The sequence below is a fragment of the Hylobates moloch genome, unplaced genomic scaffold, assembly GCF_009828535.3.
Source record: "Hylobates moloch isolate HMO894 unplaced genomic scaffold, HMol_V3 SCAFFOLD_12, whole genome shotgun sequence".
Lineage (NCBI taxonomy): Eukaryota > Metazoa > Chordata > Mammalia > Primates > Hylobatidae > Hylobates > Hylobates moloch.
The window spans coordinates 68,165,290-68,180,759 of record NW_026652287.1 but is presented as its reverse complement, the minus strand read 5'-3'; the positions used below and the strand labels follow the sequence as shown (position 1 = coordinate 68,180,759).

Genomic DNA, 15,470 nt, shown 5'->3' with positions numbered 1-15,470 from the left:
GCTTTCTGGACATTTGCAAGAAAAATTTTAAAAGGCTCCCCCTTTGTAAAGGTTTGAGAGGCCCTAGAATTTCCTTTTTCACTTGTTCCCAACCACAAGCAAATGATCAATGTGCTTTGTGAATGAAGAGTCAACATTTTACCAGGGCGAAGGGGGGAGGTGCAAAAAAATTTCCAGTCCTTGAATGGTGTGAAGTAAAAGTGCCTTCAAAGAATCCCACCAGAATGGCACAGGTGGGCATAATGGGGCTGTCTCATCGTCAAAGGACCCAAGTAGTCTAAAGGAAACTCTAACTACAACACCCAAATGCCACAAAACCTTAGTTATTAATACAAACTAGCATCCCTGCCTATCTGTCACCATCTCATCTTAAAAAACTTGTGAAAATACGTAATCCTGAGGAGACTTCAATTAGGTATAAATACCAGCAGCCAAAGGAGGTGCAGCACATTGTTCTGATCATCTGAAGATCAGCTGTTAGAAGAGAAAGATCAGTTAAGTCCTTTGGACCCGACCAACTTGATACAAGAACTACCGATTTCAATTTTTTGGCTTAACTCTCTCCGAAACGATGAAATATACAAGTTATATCTTGGCTTTTCAGCTCTGCATCGTTTTGGGTTCTCTTGGCTGTTACTGCCAGGACCCATATGTAAAAGAAGCAGAAAACCTTAAGAAATATTTTGTAAGTATGACTTTTTAATAGTACTTGTTTGTGGTTGAAAATGACTGAATATTGACTTGCCATAGCGTCTCTGGTAGGCTGTCATCTCTTGTAGGCAGTCATTTTGAGATTTGGTGTTATTTTGTTAATTATTGACTAGATGAGTTTCTTGACTAAATAATCTAGATATTGTTTTAATCTTCTGCTCAATTTGTATAGAGACTTAAAAGGGATTTATTAATTTTCCAAAAGATGGGCATAATATGGGTATGAGGCATAATGATGTTAATAATTTTGTGGTGAGAACTCATTCAGCTGTGATAGTCAAGGAGTATGCATATTGAAAAAAATGATTGGCTATTAGTTTTTGACTTCTCAGACTCTAAGGTCAAGATTAGCATTAAAAAGGTAATAGGAAACGTTTACAAATTAAAGTAAAAAAAGGTCCTTAAAGCTTTGGCTTAAAAAAATAACTGATAGGTGATTTTCTCCAAAAAGTGATTTCAACATTCTGCTTCTCTATTACTTGTGAATTATTCCTGAACTTCGTTGCTCACTGGGATTTTGTAGGAAGTATGATTCTGGCTAAGGAATGTTTAAAAATTTTAAGTGAAATTTTTTGAATTTCTTTTAAAATTTTATTGATGGTTAATGAAAAGTTTTTACATTTTAAATATTTCATTATTTGTTTAAAGCAGCTATAATTATAGCTGTCATAATATTCAGACATTCACAGTTGATTTTATTCTTAAACACAAAATCAAATCACACACACACACACACACACACACACGCACACGTTTGGAACTATCTTTTAAAGCTCGCATAATAATACCCTACAGGAAGGCATAGTAGATGTAATAGAAACCTGTGCCATTGGGGGGCAGTATTTTATAGTGGGGTGGCTTTGCTGTTTTTTGTTTTTGTTTTTGTACTTTTTAGCCTAGCTTGAAAATACTTTCTTTAGCTTACTATAGTTTTTGGGACCTTTGGAGTATCATCAGCTTTGTTGAGCTCATTTGTGACATTGCAATTTAATGGTTATATTGGGAAATAAAAAAGCTAAAAGAGCATAATAGTTTTTGGCTATATCTCACATAAGCCTTTTGTGAATACTTATTGTTAGAACTAAGCAGAAGAGTTGAAAAGGAAATCAGTGAATATTGTCACATCTGAGTTCAATGAATCTTGAAATATATTTTTAAGGCAATTTATGGGCTAATTGTAAATCAATTTTTTCTTTTTTTTTCAGAATGCAGGTGATTCAGATGTAGCGAATAATGGAACTCTTTTCTTAGGCATTTTGAAGAATTGGAAAGAGGTAAGCTGAATATTCCCATTTGGCTAATTTTCCTATTGCTTGCTTTCTGATGGATAAATTCATATCATCCTCTGTTTGTGTTCTTTCCTTCCAAGGAGAGTGACAGAAAAATAATGCAGAGCCAAATTGTCTCCTTTTACTTCAAACTTTTTAAAAACTTTAAAGATGACCAGAGCATCCAAAAGAGTGTGGAGACCATCAAGGAAGACATGAATGTCAAGTTTTTCAATAGCAACAAAAAGAAACGGGATGACTTCGAAAAGCTGACTAATTATTCGGTGAGGCTATTTAAATTCTTTCTTTGGTTTCATTGCTGAGGGTCTTGCAAAGCATTTATTCTCCAGAAAGTAGACATTAGCTATTTAACAGTTGCTAAAGCTATGAACTCAACCCATGGCTGAAACTCTTCCTTACTAATTCCGTTCGTGTTTGGGTGACTTTGCAAAGCCAGTATGAGAATCGCTGAAGTATGTAATGTAGAAAAATGCTGGTATTGTAACTATTGCGTAAAGACAGGTAAATTGACAAATCCAGTGAAGAGGAAGTAGGTGAGGAAGTAGCGGGGAGTACTGAGAAGCAATTCTCTCGTTGTCCCTTGCTCGTATGATGGAAATTCTCTTCATTTGAATGAGAGGCTGTCTGTCTTAATGGAAAGAGCAGTGGGAGGAGCTGAGAAGATGTGTGTTCTCCTCCCAACTCAGCCACCAAGGAACTGTGATGAATCACATGGCTGGCTGGGGCTCAGTTTCCTCATCTTAAAAGGAAACTGTTAGGTTCACTGCATAAGTTTGATGACCTTCTTTGCTCCAAAACTCTACAATGCAAAGAATAGAAAATGAGAATGAGATAGAAGAAAGCTACAGTCTTTGAATAGGTACTGGGGACACCCCAATGCAAGTCTCTAGCCAACCTATCAGATTGTACTGCCCAATTAGAAGCAAGAATGGTTGCTGTTTGTTTGTTTTTAGGGAAAAATAGATAGAATTTTTACCTTATGAAAAGATTGTTCTATCAACTCTCTATCGACTTTCAGAATATCTCAGCTGAAGAACTCCTTAGACTCCTAAGTCTTACCTCATGAACTTGTATCTTTAAGTTATGGCTTCTATAAACAGAAAGATAACATTGAGGCATAAAGACAAATCACGTTTTTCAAAATTTTATCTAGAAGACAAAGGCCTCTAGATTCCTTTGGGGTTGACTTTGATATAAATGGGCTCAAATGAGAGGGACCAGGGTCTTCAAGCTAGCATTTGTGTTCTTAGGATTTGTGCTTAGCTTTCGCTATTGCTGGGCCTGCCTCTCACTCCTCTCATGTAAGCCCCCAGAAACAGAAAGGAGAGACAGGGCAACAGGTCTCCTTTGGTTATAAACTAGACACTCAGCACTTGTTTCTAACCCAGTGGTGCCCCTGGCTCACTGTTCAGTCCTGGATAAGTCTCTTAGTTACTTGGTGATGATTTGAACATTGGAAAGTAAAATCTGTCACTTGCAAACACACAGCTTGTAGAAAACTTTTTTTACTTTGCAGCAACTGGGCCTTAAAAAAGTGAAAAAAAACCTGTTGGTTTCTTCCTTCTGAAAGCTACAAACCTCCTGTTTCTTGATGGGCAATCTTGAGTGAGCTCTATTAATTATTACTCTCTTTGGCTCAGTTGCTAAGCTATTTTAGGCATGTTATGCCCTTTGACAATTAGTCTTTAGCTGTAATCCCCCAGCCATCCTCAGAAATGTGGCGAGGTAGCCATAGTGTTCCCAAGATTAGAAAAAATGTAATGGCAGAGCCAAGAGGAAAGTAAATAGTCCACATTTTATGAAGCATCACCTAAATGGCCCTATTGGTTAGAGTGAGGAAATGCAAGTAGTTCAATTTGCTTGCCTGGAAGGCAGGGTACTGGAAAAGTTGTGGCAATTCCTAATTTTAAACTTTATATCTCAGTAAGCCATATATAAATATGATTGGGGGTGTTTATTTTAAAACCTATTATGGAAATTGAGAGACAGACCTAATCTGGGAGAAATTAAAAATTAGTTTTCACTCGTTTTGGATTTGTTGTTTTCTAGGGTACCTAACCTAGATCAGTGGTTCTGAAACTTAGGTGGATGTCAGAATCACCTGGGGAGCTTAGTTAATGCACAGGGCACAGTCCTTCCACTTCATGCACCTGGATCTCTGAGGTCTTTAACAGGTTTCCGGGTTAATCTGCTATGCACAACAGTGAGAATCATTGACCTATAGTTACTCATTTGATGCATACAGGAAAGACTAATGTATAAAGTGATATAATTGGTAGATTGATGACAGACAGGTCATAGAAACAGTCTCATCCTCCTTTAGATGAGAAAATAGAAGTTCAGAGAGGTTAAGTAGCTGGCTCAAGGTCAGAATTATTGCATGCATGAGATTCAAACCCACCTTTTTATGTTGACTCCACACCAGGAGTCTTTTCACTATATAATTTCAAGAATTCTATAGAAGTAGATTTAAAGACATGTGACGGACTCCACCACATTACAGCACAACTAGCAATGTAATTGTAATTTTTAGATTCAACTGCTGAAGAAGTAAATATTGTATATTAAGGTAATACGGTCCATTTTTTTAAAGGAATACTTTTATTTTCACTGACCATCATGCCATTAACAGAATATCCTGATGGCTTATATGCCTGAAATTAATTTTGCTCTTTCCTTTCCCAATAGGTAACTGACTTGAATGTCCAACGCAAAGCTATACATGAACTCATCCAAGTGATGGCTGAACTGTCACCAGCAGCTAAAACAGGGAAGCGAAAAAGGAGTCAGATGCTGTTTCGAGGTCGAAGAGCATCCCAATAATGGTTGTCCTGCCTGCAATATTTGAATTTTAAATCTAAATCTATTTATTAATATTTAACATTATTTATATGGGGAATATATTTTTAGACTCATCAATCAAATAAGTATTTATGATAGCAACTTTTGTGTAATGAAAATGAATATCTATTAATATATGTATTATTTATAATTCCTATATCCTGTGACTGTCTCACTTAATCCTTTGTTTTCTGACTAATAAGGCAAGGCTATGTGATTACAAGGCTTTATCTCAGGGGCCAACTAGGCAGCCAACCTAAGCAATATCCTGTGGGTTGTGTGTTTATTTCACTTGATGATACAATGAACACTTATAAGTGAAGTGATACTATCCAGTTACTGCCTGTTTGAAAATATGCCTGCAATCTGAGCCACTGCTTTAATGGCATGTCAGACAGAACTTGAATGTGTCAGGTGACCCTGATGAAAACATAGCATCTCAGGAGATTTCATGCCTGGTGCTTCCAAATATTGTTGACAACTGTGACTGTACCCAAATGGAAAGTAACTCATTTGTTAAGATTATCAATATCTAATATATATGAATAAAGTGTAAGTTCACAACTACTTATGCTGTGTTGGACTTTTTCTAAGTGAGAACTGGAGTGAAAGAACTACCTATTAATGAATTCGTAGGGAGGGGAGTCGTCTTAGCTGTGGAAATTTTAGAGTTGCATTTTGTTCCATTAAATGTGGTGTTTCTTTCCACTAGCATTTTGTTGGCTTTCGCTTTTCCAGCTGGCAAATCTTTGGATTATCTTTCTAAGATGCAGATTTAATTATGTCACTGTTCAATTCAGAGCTTCTGCTATGGAATGTAGTTTAAACTGCTTAGCTTGGCACACAGAGATTTATTTCTAGCCCCTTCTCCACCTTCCTATTCCCTCCTTCATTTCAGAATCTTCCTCTCCCTCAACCAATGCTGACAAACACCAGTGGGTGTGGAGTAGTGGGTGTAAGCTTTAGGGAGAAGGCTTGGATTGGAATCCAAGTTATTCCATTACAAGTAGTGTGACCTTTAATACATTATGTATATTGTCTAAGTTTCAGCTTTATTGTCTGAAAAAGAAAAATAATTGTGTGTTCCTCATAATATTGTGGTACGAATTGATTCTTTCACTCAAGAAATATTTATTGGAGTACCTACTATGTGCCTGGTGCTGTTGTAGATCCTTGAGATACCTTACTCAAGCAAAACAGCCAAGGATCCCTGCCCCTGGGGAATTTGAAATTAAGCAAGGGACAGATAAACAATGAATAAAATACATAATATGTAAGTCTGTTGCATGGCATTCTCTGAGGTGATTGGTGTCATGGAAAAATAGTTAAAGGAGAGCAGGACAGGGAAATTAGGAATCCTATGTGTGGTGGGGTGGGAGGGCTAGAGGTTTAAAAGGGTGATTATATGTGGCCTTATTGAGGAGATGCCATCTGAGGAAGCGCTTGTAAGAAGTAAGAGAGGTAGCTATTTGAATTCCAGGCAAAAGGTGTATCCTTGCAAAGGCTCTGAAGAGGAGATTTTCTTGGAGTGGTAGAAGAACCAGCAGACCAGTGTGCTGGGCCCAGAAGATGGAAGAGAAAATCAGCCACACTTGAGAGGAATTCAGGGGAAGTAATGTCCTTAGGGGAGGGCCAGTTTATCTTTTGAGAAGGAGGAAGTTGAGCATATGATGGATTTGGTTAGTTCTGGGCTGTAAATTCCAGAAGACCCAGTGAGACAAAGTAAGAGAGGCGGTCATAAAAGGGAATGTGCATAGGGATGTGTTGTGAGTCTGAGACTTATTATGATCACCGATATAAACAAGACAATGGATATAGTGAGATTAGTTCTACCAGCTGTGGAACATATAGTGGTGGCAAGATTGTGAATGTCAAGGATAGAGAGGGTTAGGCATCTGGGGCTTCCTTCTCAACAATTTCACATAACCCTCCAACAGCAACAGTAGGATTATGTGAAATAGATCACACAAAAGATCATTTGAGTCATTGACAATAATCAGGGGTCATTATTTTGATTATTGGGTAACTAAGTGACAGTGGGTGAGACCTGATTCTAAAACTTTTGAATCTTTGAAGAAGCAAGATTGGAAGTAAATTGGGTTAATTTTGGACAGCTACAGCTAATATGGTCTGCTACTGGTGTCTCCACTCTTGTTCGAATTAAGATTCATTGATGGAGACTTTGATGTATAAACAGATGGAGGGCTACTGTGAAACTGTCTTGCCTGGACCATAGTTCCAGACCATACTTCTGGGGAAGGGATTGGAAATTCTCGCCATCAATCATCTTGAGCAGTGATTAATCATACCATGTGTAATGAAGCCCCAGGAGATAAATTTTAGTCTAGGGCTGGATAAAACATTCCCTCTGAGGTTGGTCTCAGTTTGGCCCAGACTATGAGACATGAAGAGATATAAACTGTATTAGGTGCTGGGATGATAGCAGGGAATGAGACAGGGAGAAGATCCTTTAAGAGAACTTGAGTTGAGACTCAGTGGTTGTCAATTATTCTCTATGTTGTGTGTTTCTTCTCTTATGGACACATCTAGTTTCAGAAGTGTGATGGAGCGTGTAGGAGGGATTGACCATGCTTTAGACTAAGAGACCTTGGGGGCTGATTCCTCTCCCAATGCCAGGAGGGGCAGGTATCTCCCTAATCTTGTAAGCAGCTGGGGCAGCAGCCTGGGCTTGCAGTGGGAGAGCCCTTATTGTATAGCATCCCACCCTTAGTGACTTTCAGAATTTGCTGGCATATGCTTGCTGGTGGGGCAATTTTTGGTGATTAAAACTTGAGCATGAAATGTCAATGGATTTTCCTGTTCTTTCTTATCCTGTTCTCTTCATTCTTCTCTTCCTCTCTCTTCCCATTTGAACAATATTATTCTAAATTAATTAAGTGCATCAGAGTAAGGTAGACATCTGTAATTGCCCATTATGGGCAGCCAAATTCCAGGCACAGTGTGTAGGGAGGAAACCTGGTGTGGAAGGTGTTAGAACCTGAGCAGAATGAGAAGGTCCTTGAAGAGGTGGATGAGCATATTAGTTTCCTATTGCTTTGGTAATAAGTGACAACAAACTTAGTTGCTAAAAAAAAAAACCCATATATTTATTATCTTATCATCACGGAGGGCAGAAATCCAAAACTAGGTTCAGTGGGCTAAAATCAAGGAATCGGCAGGGCTTGTTCCTTCTGGAGACTCTAGGAGACAATCTGTTTCCTTGACTTTTCCAACTGCTGGAGGCCACTCTCATTCCTCAGCTAGTAGCCTCTTCCTTTTCAAAAGCCAGCAGAAGAGTATCTTCCAGGTTCTCTCATTCTTTCTGACTCTGATACTCTGGATTTCCTCTTATAAGGACCCTCGTGATTACATTAAGACCACTTGAATAATTCAGGATATTGTCTCCTTCTTAAGATTTTTAACTTAACCACATCTGAGAAGTTTTTGTGTGTGTGTGTGTGTGTGTGTTTTTTTTTTTGCCATATAAAGCAACAGTCCCAGATTCAGGTGACTAGGATGTGGACATCTTTGGGGGTCCATTATGCAGTCTATCACAGGGAGGCAGCCTGACACAGGTCCTCTGGACATTAGCCTAGTAAGGAGGTGCCCATGTGGAAGAATGGCCTGGAGTAGGGTGTCAGAGTCCAGGCAAGGTGAGGAGGACACCCAGCATGGGTGTTAGAGTGAAGTAAGAACGGCATCTGCATAGGGGAAGGCATATTAGTGCAGATGGGAAATTAATTAAGTAATTATATTAAAGATAATGGGAGCCAGTTTTCCTCACTATTGAAGGCAGGTACAGTACAGAAAAGGAGAAAATTAGAATAAACCCTATGATATTGAATTAGAATTGGATGTATCAGTATTAACTTATGCTCTTCAATATATAGAGGTAGATATAGAAATAAATAATAGATAGAAATATTAGTTCACCCTAACTCTGTCCATTGAGAGGGCCTGGGAGTAGTAACATCTCAATAACAATGAGAACACTGATCACCCATTTCTTGACTTCTAAATACTATTCTTTGCTAGAACGAACCAGAACTCCTTGGAGAATTGGCTGATCCCAGAATAGGGGTAGTGAAAGTACCTGATGTGCTAGAAAAAAAAGAAGTATTCAGAGGATGATGGAAACATGTTAAAAGGCACAGAAACCAGCTCGAAGGGACTCCCACTGGTGAAATATGAGAAAATTTGAGCATCAAAATAAATAGTGATAGTAATGTATTATGACCTATTGAATATAATAGGAAACCATGAGTATATATTGATATAAATGAATACACCAAAAGTTTGATGAGGAATGGTATAGCCACATCATTGCAAAATATCTCCCTACAAAATATTTATTAATTACAAATTGGAAAAGAGTAATTTTATAGTAGAGAAGCTTAGCAGATACCATCTTAATCAAGGAATAAAAGTGAACATCCTTAGTAATGAGATAAATGAAAAGGTTGTCCTACCTGATAGGATGCAAGGAAATGAACACAGTATACCTTTTGTGATATCTCTGTGAAAGATGCATAACCTATTCTAGTCATGAGAAAACATACTACAAAATATCTTGTCTGTAGTCTTCAAAGTATCAAAGTCGTATAAGTTAAGGAAAGACTAAGGACTGAAGAACAGTTTTGTTCTGAAATGAATTATAGAGACATGATGGCTAAATGCAATGCAAGTTTCTAAACTGAAACCTTGTGCAGTAGAAATCATTTTTAGAACAACTGGTGAACTTGAATGAGGTCTGAAGATGAGAGAGTAGTAATGTATCAATTTAAACTTCCTGATTTTGAGGTTTGTATCATGGTTAAGCAGGACATGCTTTGTGGGTAGGTAATGCACACTAATGTATCCAGAGGTGAAGGGGCATTGGGATAGCCACTTACTCTGAGATGATTCAGGAAATATAAAGCTTTTCCAACTCTTTTGTAAGTTTGCAATTTTGTTCTTTCTTTTAAGACAGGATCTGACTCTGTCACCCAGGCTGGAGTGCAGTTCGTGCAATCATGGCTCACTGCAACCTCCGCCTCCTGGGCTCAAGCCATCCTCCTGCCTCAGCCTCCCGAGTAGCTGGGACCACAGGCATGCACCACCATGCCCAGCTAATTTTTTATTTTTGTACCTTTGTAGAGACATGGTTTCACCATGTTGCCCAGGCTGGTCTTGAACTCCTGGGCTCAAGTGATTCACTCACCTTGGCCTCTCAAAGTGCTGGGATTTGCAGGCACCCAGCCTGCAATATTTTTTCAAAATATAAATATGAAAAAGTCACTCTGAGATTATTTCAGAGTCACAGGCTGGTGAGATCTAAAATTCTTGATAACTTGGAATTCCCCATATTTAACTTGCAACAAGGTGAAATTTCCAAAAGTAATCACACTTATATATTCACCCCATCCCCATGCTTTTCTTGTAATGCAACTGACACTCCTGCAACTTAAAGATGAGGGTATGTTCCTCCCCTAAATACTAGGCAGGGGCTTGTGACTTTGCTTACCAGTGAAGTGAAACGGGAATGAAGTCACATCCTTTGAAGTCTAGGGTGTAGTCTCTACCTGGCTTCTCTCCATCTCAAGACTTTTGCCCTCAGAACCCAACATCATGTTGAAATGTTCAGGCTGCATGGGGAAACCATGTGTGCATATTCTGGCCAAGAGTTCCAGTAAGGCTTCCACTCAACATCAGCACAAATCATCAGATGTGTGTGAGCAAGCCCTTAGATGATTGTAGCTCCAATCATTTGAATTTTCCAACTGAGGCCTCAATGAAAAAAACCATCATGGGCTGGGTGTGGTGGCTCACACCTGTAATCTCAGCACTTTGGGAGGCCGAGGCGGGTGGATCACCTGAGATGAAGAGATTGAGACCATTCTGGCTAACATGGTGAAACCTCATCCCTACTAAAAATACAAAAATTAGCTGGACATGGTGGCACGTGCCTATAGTTCCAGCTACTCAGGAGGCTGAGGCAGGAGAATCGCTTGAACCCGGGAGGCGGAGGTTGTGGTGAGCTGAGATCATGCCACTGCACGCTAGCCTGGGTGACACAGCGAGACTCCATCTCAGAAAAAAAAAAAAAAAAGAAAGAAAAAAAAGAAAAAAACCCATCATGAAAGACTTCCAATTTTAGCTCCAACATATACAGAGTATGGAAGTTGTTACTCCAGCCTTTAAAACAAGGAAAAGCTGGACAAACAAAATAAGCGAGTTTTTTAGTTCCATCATAGAATGGAATTTGCAGGACAAACTGCCACAACAAAATCTGGAGAGTAGGCAAATCCAGAAATTCACAGCCAAGATCTGCTTACTTGGACCTGAATCCACTGGAGTAATTAACTTGTTAAAACACTTAAATGGTAATTTTGATGACTTGCTGGAGGCTGAGTGTGGACTAGCATGGGAGTGAGAAACACCTGGGGGCCGAACTGTGATGGGTCCTCCATGTTTTCGTGAGCTTACCTACAGGAATCCCACCAAGCTCTCATGGTGAAGTTCTGAGAAAGATACCCCTGTGGCTCTGGCATGAGGAGGGGACGAGTAATCCTTCTGAAGTATGTCCAGAAACACAGGTCTGCTCTCCAGGGGGAAAGGCTTTACCAGACTGCTGTGAGAGGGCTGTGGGGGAAGGATGTTCCTCTAACTTGAGTCCCTTCTAGTTGTCCTGTTTCACCTGAAGCTATACAAGAAGAAACATTTGTGAAGAACACAGTCCTGAGACACAGGCCCACTAAAATGCTGAGATTTAAAGATTATAAAACACTTTCCTTTCCCCATACTTTACTACGTACCATAGGGCTGCAGTAATAACAGTGGATCACAGGTGAAAGAGCTGCAAGGCACAGACTCTGTCTAAGTAGGAGTAGTTACGGAAGCACGAGGTAAAGATGGGAGACAAAGGCAAGAATGCCAGAGAACTTGAAGCCTCTGGCACACGGAAAGGGAGAGAAAACACAGCCTGAAGTGATAAAGCAAACATCAAAACCAGACTCGGATATGAAATAGAGTTTGGGATTACCAGGTAAGAAATTTAAAATAACTAAAATTAGTATGTTAAGGGAGAAAGTAGACAACATGCAAGAACAGATGGGTAATGTCAGTAGAGAGATGGAAATTCTAAGAATCAAATGGAAATACTACAAATAAAAAATACTGTGACAGAAATGAAGATTGTCTTCGATAGGCTCCAGTAAACACAACATATCCGTGAGCTTGAAGAGAATCAGTGAGCTTGGAGATAGGTAAATAGAAACTTCCCAAACTAAAATGCAGAGAGAGAAAATGAAGAACAAGCAAACAAACAGAATAGAACAAAACACACAAAAAAGAACATCTAAGAACTGGGGAGGGGACAATGTCTTTTTTCTTTTTTCCTTTTTTTTTTTGACAATTTCAAAATATGTAGCAAAACAATAGATCCTCAAAGAATATTGGGCAGAACAAATTGCCATAAAACTACCCCTAAGAATGTGCTATGGTTCCTAAGAAGTTCAGGTATTGTAAACTTAATCTCCAACACAATAGTGTTGAGACAGGGATCTTTAAGAGGTGATTAGGTCATGAGGGCTGTGCCCTCATGAATGGATTAATGTCATTTTTGAGAATGGGTTAGTTATCCTAAGAGTGGGTTTCCTTTTAGAGTAAATTCAGCCTCCTTCTCCTCCTCCTCCTCTGAACCTTTCTCTCTCAAGCTCTATTGCTCTCTCTCATCCGTGTGATGCCTTTTGCCGGGTTGTGATGCAGCAAGAAGGTCTTCACCAGGTGCAGCCCCTTGGCCTTAGGTTTCCCAGCCTCCAGAACTGTGAGGCAAATTAATGTCTGCTCATTACAGATTAATCAGTCTCAGGTGTTCTGTAATAGCAGCACAAAATGGTCTAAGACAGAATATCATATTCAAATGGCAGAAAAACAAAGAGAAAATCTTGAAAGAGCCAAAGGAAAAAAACACCACTTTACCTGTGGAAGAACAAAAAATTACAACAGGCTTATTTTCAGAAGATATGTATATTAGTTTCCCATTGCTGTTGTAACAAATTACCACAAACTTGGTGGCTTAAAACAACACAAATTTGTTATTTTCCAGTTCCGGATGTCATAAGTCCAAAATCAGTCTCAGTGACTAAAATTAAGGTGTAGGGAAGCTCTCTGTTCCTTCTGGAGGCTCTGAGAAGAGAATCTGTTTCCTTATCTTTTTTAATTTCTAGAGGCTGCCTGCACTACTTGTCTCACAGTCTGCTTCCTCCTTGTCAGCTGAGTCCTTTTCATGCTGCCATCTCTCTGGTTCTCTCTCTCTCTGCCTGTATTACCCATTTATAAGAATCTTCGCTTTCATATTGGCTTACCCAGATAATCCAGGATAATCTCCTCATCTGGAGGCCGGATTACCAACCTTAATTTCATCTTCAACCTTAATTCTTTTCCATTTAACCTAACATATTTGTAGAAGAAAACAGAAGGTATACAGATTGGAAAAGAAGAAATTAAACTGTTCGTAGTGACATAATTATCTATGCAGGAAATCTTAAGGAACTGACAAAAAGTTCTTGAAACTAATAAGTGAGTGTTGCAAGGTGACAGGATACAAGGCGAATACACAAAAGTTAATTGTTTCCAATATACCAGCACTGAACAATTAAAATTTGAAGTTAAAAACTTCATTTACACTAGCACCCAAAACATGGAATAGGTATAAATCTAACAAAATATGTACATGACCTCTATGTGGTAAGCTACAATGCACTGATGGAAAACATCAAAGAAGATCTAGGTAAATGGAGAAATATTCCATGTTCATGGATTGGAAGACTCCATATCACTAAGATGTTATTTCTTATTAGCTTAATCTATAGATTCAACAAAATCCCAGCAAGTATTTTGTAGATACCAACAAATTTTGAAATTTATGTGGAAAGGGAGAAAACATAGAATAGCTAACCCTTTACTGAAGAAGAACAAATTTGGAGGACTTATACTATTTAACTTGAAAACCTACTATAAGGCACAGTAATTAGTACAAAATGGTACTGGTGAAAGAATAGCCATATAAATCATTAGAACTGAACAGAGAGCCCAGAAATAGACTCACACAAATATAGTCCACTGAGTTTCGACAGAGTAAAGGTAATTCAATGGAGAGAGCATAGATTGTTCAACAAATGTTGCTGGAACAATTGGATGCACATATGCAAAAAAAAATCCTAGACGAAACTCACGGCATTAATACTGTAAAAATGCAAAACTAGTGAAAAAATTTAGATCAAATACCAAAGACTTATTATTTTTGATTCCTTGCATTGCTGTTGTTTACTAATTGTATGGGACTCTTTTTGGGATGCTAGAACACTAGGAGACTTACACTTGTGCATTCTTTCACGTTCCTTTGAGGAAGATTGTGACTGATGCCGACAAGATGAACTGTCTGAATGGAAGTTGACTTTGCAGCCGATTCCAGGAAGGATAATACTGTGATTTTTCATTTTTGTTTGAAATGACAATAAGTAATGGTGGGATATCAAAACTAGAAAAAATGGATTATAAGCTAATTTGTGAGAAAGGAGAAAAGAAACCTTGTTATATTGGAAATATCAATATGGAATTGACTTAAAAAAAAGGTAGTTACTTATTCTGCTTTCAGTACAAGGGTCACTTTGAGATCACTCTGTTCTGTCCTGACTATTAAGGTAAAAACAATTCGTTGTTTCTTGTACTTAGATTTGGATATCTTTTCTAAAGAAACCAAGGTCTCCTTGAAGAGACGTTGATATCACGTTTGGAATGGAAAAGTTCAAGTTGAGCTCAGGATATCTTGTGGCCTGTTATTTGTCACCTGATATTTTACTGATATTACCATCTTTCTTGCCACAGTTATGCAAGTAGCTTTATGCTGCCTCATTTATTGAGTAGTTGGTATTATGCTAGCCTCTGCTAGACCCTTTATTTGTTATTATTATATTGTTAATATCATAGTATGTGGTCTGTGACAGGCTCAGCACTAGCCCCTGTTGACTTGCCTAAAAAAAAAACACCTGTTGATCAATCAAAGCTGTGTATTAAGCCTACTACAGTAAGGGAGAGAAACCTTGACAAAGTCTTACTAGGTCTCAGAACCTAGAGGTTCAGAGGAGGTCAGGAGGATATTTATAGGGCTTGGGGCTATGGGATCGAGTGGTTTGAGAACAGTCTTTTAGTAAAGGGAGACTGAGATTGGGGAATCTGTGGTATGTTGATTTAGGTCTAGTAGAAATGTAAGGCAAGCTTCTTGAAGCAATTCTTGACATATAAATAGTCATTTGATAATTGTTTACTCAGGGGAGCAATCTACTGTCCTGAGAAGGAGGTTGTTTGTCCAGTTAAGCAAACATTTGTTCAGATATTTTGATTTTCGATACTTTTCTGAAGCAAGCAGTGAAATTATTTACTGGTTTATTTAAGTCACCTTGACCAAGGTGGCATTCAGCTTCAGTTCTGCTAGTTAAGCTATGTGGACACAGGTGGTCGTAGTTCTCACCATGACCCATTTGTCAGTCTCCTTTGTGACCTCTGACTCCTGGGTTGATGTGTGAGGTCTATTTTTGATACACTCTTATCAAGACATAGAGCTTATCTCCTCAAAATAACATACTCACA

The 15,470-nt window shown here is 38.6% G+C and overlaps 1 protein-coding gene across 1 annotated transcript; it reads left to right on the top strand.

The window, feature by feature from the left end:
• The first annotated feature begins 447 nt into the window (after positions 1-447).
• IFNG (interferon gamma) lies at positions 448-5,408 on the top strand. Its single transcript, XM_032171653.2, has 4 exons — positions 448-685; positions 1,917-1,985; positions 2,081-2,263; positions 4,689-5,408. The coding sequence occupies exons 1-4, from the start codon at positions 572-574 to the stop codon at positions 4,821-4,823; spliced, it is 501 nt and encodes a 166-aa protein (XP_032027544.1). The 5' UTR covers positions 448-571; the 3' UTR covers positions 4,824-5,408.
• Positions 5,409-15,470: the final 10,062 nt, after the last annotated feature.

What these genes read in the sequence shown, in the direction of transcription:
- IFNG (XM_032171653.2), top strand. Translation starts at nt 572, where the DNA reads ATGAAATATACAAGTTATATCTTGGCTTTTCAGCTCTGCATCGTTTTG. An exon ending in TTTTGAAGAATTGGAAAGAG is followed by an intron (nt 1,986 to 2,080) that starts GTAAGCTGAATA and finishes TTTCCTTCCAAG; the next exon opens with GAGAGTGACAGAAAAATAAT. An exon ending in AAAAGCTGACTAATTATTCG is followed by an intron (nt 2,264 to 4,688) that starts GTGAGGCTATTT and finishes CTTTCCCAATAG; the next exon opens with GTAACTGACTTGAATGTCCA.